The 4,756-nt window shown below is 33.5% G+C and overlaps 1 protein-coding gene across 2 annotated transcripts in view; it reads left to right on the top strand.

Annotated features, from left to right (window-relative positions):
* Positions 1-4,246, top strand: part of LOC111089598 — a 5,583-nt gene extending 1,337 nt beyond the window's left edge. The window contains exons 2-4 of one of the 2 annotated variants that reach the window (XM_022402407.1): positions 598-752; positions 2,266-2,320; positions 3,173-4,246. In XM_022402407.1, the coding sequence (XP_022258115.1) occupies positions 598-752; positions 2,266-2,320; positions 3,173-3,187 (225 nt within the window). In that variant the 3' untranslated portion in view covers positions 3,188-4,246. The remainder of the gene's footprint in view (positions 1-597; positions 753-2,265; positions 2,321-3,172) is intronic. The other variant, XM_022402406.1, reaches the window with a different exon arrangement.
* Positions 4,247-4,756: the final 510 nt, after the last annotated feature.

Below are 4,756 nucleotides of genomic sequence, written 5' to 3'. Positions count from 1 at the left end.
AATTACTATCACAGTAGTACTGTTGCTATGCTGGACTAATTAATATCACAGTAATACTGTTGCTATGCTGGACTAATCCGTAACTTTTTCCTGTTGTTAAACTGTACTAATCCATATCTTAGCAGTGTTGTTGCACTGGACTAATTACTATCACAGTAGTACTGTTGCTATGCTGGACTAATTAATATCACAGTAGTACTGTTGCTATGCTGGACTAATTAATATCACAGTAATACTGTTGCTATGCTGGACTAATCCGTAACTTTTTCCTGTTGTTAAGCTGTACTAATCCATATCATAGTAGTAGTAGTAGTAGTGTTATTAAGCTGGACTACTCCATATATTAGTAGTGTTATTAAGCTGGACTACTCCATATATTAGTACTTTTGCTGTAATGTTAGACTAATTGTTTTAAAAAGAACACAAACAGGAAGGGAAACAACTTAGTATTTAGTTCATATTAAAATAATTCTGTACATCACAATATTTAACCATTGAGCATCTAAACAGTGTGTGTGTGTGTAACACAGAGAGAGCACTTCCGTTATTAATATGTCTGGTTTGTTATAATTAAGTCACTTTTTTTTTAAAATACAGGTAAAGGTCACAGTCCAAGTTCCCGAACATGACCAGAAGGATAAACCCAACGTAAAGCCTTGGGGTAAGATCGGCAATTCCAGTAAGAATTGGGAAAATGAAGATGTTGGTATTTCCAAAAAGAACAGAAAAATAAAGAATGCTCTGAAACTTAGGTAAGTTTGTTTAAAACTTTTATTGCACTTGTTCTTGTTGTGGGAAAATATCTGGTGCCGGGCAAAACGTTCTCCTTAAACTTAAAAGACTAACTGTCTCATGGCAAGTGTACTACCCAAACTTAAGAGACTCGCTGAAGCTTAGTGAATGTCTTATACAAATTCAAGAGTCTTAGTGAGTCACATTGAATGTCCTATCGAAACTCAAGAGACTCACTGAAGCTTGGTGAATGTCTTATACAAGCTCAAGAGTCTTAGTGAGTCACATTGAATGTCCTATCGAAACTCATAAGACTCACTGAAGCTTGGTGAATGTCTTATACAAGCTCAAGAGTCTTACTGAGTCACGTTGAATTTCTTAACAAAACTCAAGAGACTAACTGAAGCTTGCTGAATGTCTTATACAAGCTCAGTAGTCTTATTGAGTCACGTTAAATGTCCTAGCCAAACTCAAAAGACTCACTGAAGCTTGCTGAATGTCTTATGCATTCAAGAGTCTTACTGAGTCACGTTGAATGTCCTAGCCAAACTCAAAATATTCGCTGTAGCTTGTTGAATGTCTTATCCAAGCTCAAGAGTCTCACTGAAGCTTGTTGAATGTCTTATACAACCCAAGAGTCTTACTGAGTCATTTTGAATGTCCTAGCCAAACTCCAAATACTCACTCAAGCTTGCTGAATGTTTTATCCAAACTCAAATCTCTCACTGAGGCTTGCTGAATATCCTAGCCATACCCAAGACTCACAGGGTGAATGAAGTGGAAGGTTTATATTTAAACTTTTCATAAAGATATTTATTTCTCTTATATCGTAAGGTGTAAAATCTCTAGTATCTCATAGTTGTTTATGATAATTCAAGAATAAACCTAACACAAAGTTACCTGATCTCCATAACAACCAGAGATTCAAGGAAGTAGTGTGCAGAAGGATAGGCATGGTGACTTATAGTGGTGGATTGAAAGAAACAAGACTTGGTGTAAAACTGAAGCAGAAATAAACATTGTATTTTTTTTAAGAAAGCAGAAGAATGACCAATCATATAAATGGAAACCATGGACTATTTCATCATGATATGTTGAGTTGAAAAGTGAAATGCATATCATCAGTAAATGTAGCAGACAAAAGATTAAAACACAGGTGAAACTTTAACAGCAATTCTTGACACCTTCACGACAGAAACAAAAAGGAATCTTCCCTGAAAGATAAATTCGCACTGCACATTCTCTCTGAAACAGACCAATCAGAAATACAGCTTACAAGAATCCAGAAACGTCTCTGCTCCCTGCGAGTGTCGTACAGCAAAATGGGTTTTTTAATGTTAGTTTATAATTTGAGTCTACTGAAATAAGACTACTATTCTTATATGACCGGTTATATGTATACTTTGTACTCTGCCACATGTTAAGCTGTGCAGTATTGTTTGAGTAAATCTTTCTTTGAGAACAACTTAAGAAACCAGTGTTAATATGTCAGATGTATTACCTAAATGTTATATTTTTCTCCATTTCAAACAGCTATACTGCTTTCCCCCCACTGGAGAAGTCTGATGGAAAAGGAAGACTGAAAAAGGTATGTTGTTTATATTATATATTAGTGGAAAAAAAGTTTTAAATCTGACTGTTACTCTGTGTGTTGGTTTAAGTTTTAAACCTGATTGTTATTCTGTGTTAGTTTAAGTTTTAAACCTGATTGTTACTCTGTGTTGGTTTAAGTTTTAAACCTGATTGTTATTCTGTGTTAGTTTAAGTTTTAAATCTGATTGTTACTCTGTGTTGGTTTAAGTTTTAAATGTGATTGTTACTCTGTGTTGGTTTAAGTTTTAAATCTGATTGTTACTCTGTGTGTTGGTTTAAGTTTTAAACATGATTGTTACTCTGTGTGTTGGTTTAAGTTCGGTTGTTATTGTATGTGGGTATTAGAGTGAGTATCTTTATAAATCATTACCTTTTCGTGTACTATACATCTATTGGTGTAGCCTAAGCTTAATCTTACTTAATAATCATAGACCACATGCAAAACTCTGCATGTAATGTGGACTTGTTTAAAACTGTGAAAACCTTTTCTACAGTATTGATGGTTAAGTAAAGAATAAACATATAATTACAATAGGTTAGGAAGATAATGTGATCAATATTAATACATTTTATAGGAGACAAATGGTAGATGTTGTGGGGATCAAACAACACAAAATGCAGTTATGATCTTTAAGCAGTATATTTATCAGCTATCTTCACCCTTGTCAAATTAACTTTAACATACTCAATTGTAATAAATAAATATGGGATTGAAACATGAAAATATTTCGGTTTTTTAAAGTATGTATAAACTGTTACACTTATACAGTTGAAAGTTCTTGTTCTATAAATATTTTTGTACCTATTTGAATAACAATGTTTATTTTAACTTTTATCTGATATCCAGAAGTATGTTCAGTGAACTAACATTTACTGACCTACAGGAGCCAATGGAACACGCCAGTATTACTAGCCAGAGCAAGCTGAATAGAAATAGCATGCCTAAGAAAAAAAAGAAAGTAGTGAAAAAAGTAGACAATTCCATCCTCGGATTTAGCTTTAAGCTCGATCCTGAACGGATCTGTGTCAGGGAAGGTGATGAAGACGATTCGGAACAAGGGACAGCCGTTTCGTAGAGATTGTCGGGGAACTTTTAAACATTGAAAAGAATGGGTAACTTTTATATGGAAAGTTTATTACGTATTGTGCGAAATAAATTTTGTAATACTTAAACTCACTTTAGACTTGAAGGCGTGATTTCTTTGTAAACTTTATTTTAAAACTCCCAGGAAGATCGTGAAAGAGCAGATTGTACATTATTTTATGCAAGAATGTATTATTTAAATCTATAACCCTAATGATGAATTTGAAATTGCTTATATTTTAATTAGTGAATACTGGTATTTTATGATTATAAAGCACGGTTCTCTGGTGCTTAATACATTTTAAAACTTTGGACATGTATTATTTCTGCCCGAGTGGTTCTTTTTTTCCCCTCTTATTCAGAAGACTAACTATTTTACTTTGAGTTCTTACCGTATGTTATTTTCCTAGTGTTTGATTTTGTTTTTTGCTCAACCTAATCTGGGACTATGTACTTCTGTGCCAGTGAATATCTCCAATGTGTTGTTTAACTAACTACGTTGACTTGTAAAGTGTTACAAATTAATAGTGTTCATCTTCCGCTAGCTACATTTACTTGTAAAGTGTCACAGGTTAACAGTTAATCATCAGCTAGCTCCATGGGGTTACAGTCTTAATCTTCGTAACTAAAACCATGTTGAACTATAAAGTTCTACAGTGTGGCTTATGAGAACTGACATTGGTCAAGATAATAGGTTTTATTGCCCAGTTCACAATAAAACATGTGCTAGATGGTAATAAGTTTTAATATAAAGTTAACAACAGATTCTTGCAGTACGGCAAGCAAGAGATGGTGGTCTGTTGCAGCAAGGATTGTAATAAAATTATCTTATCAAAATCTGCTTAGTGCCTTGTTTTTTTGATAGTTTTCATTGAATATAATAAATTCTTGAAAGATTTGTCATTTAACTAAAAATAAAAGGTTTAAGTTGTTGGAGATCTGACCAAAGACTTATAATATTTGTTTATTATAGGGGGGGGGGAGTAGAAATCCATTACTTTCAAAGAATGATCTGGAATATTTCACTTGTTGCACCACTGTGTAAAATTAAGTTTTCCAATTGGTGGTTACCGAAATTTTTTTTTCTTTAATGCACTGATCGTGACCACCAATAGGATCATATAACAGAGATGAAATGTTCAGGGTGAGAGTCCAATCATCATGGTTGATTGAAAACCAATGTAGACCCGGCTTGTGACCTTAACCATCAAGTTTTCCTAAGTTAGTTTGTCTCGTAATGATAAAATAAACAACCATTTTGATAGAATTCTCCATTAGTTCTCAATCTTCAAGTAATTTATATAGTGGGAGAACGAGTTTAAGGTTTTCCTGCAAACTTAATAAAAG

Source organism: Limulus polyphemus, unplaced genomic scaffold, assembly GCF_000517525.1.
Source record: "Limulus polyphemus unplaced genomic scaffold, Limulus_polyphemus-2.1.2 Scaffold6733, whole genome shotgun sequence".
Taxonomy (NCBI): domain Eukaryota; kingdom Metazoa; phylum Arthropoda; class Merostomata; order Xiphosura; family Limulidae; genus Limulus; species Limulus polyphemus.
This window is presented reverse-complemented; position numbering and strand designations above follow the sequence as displayed.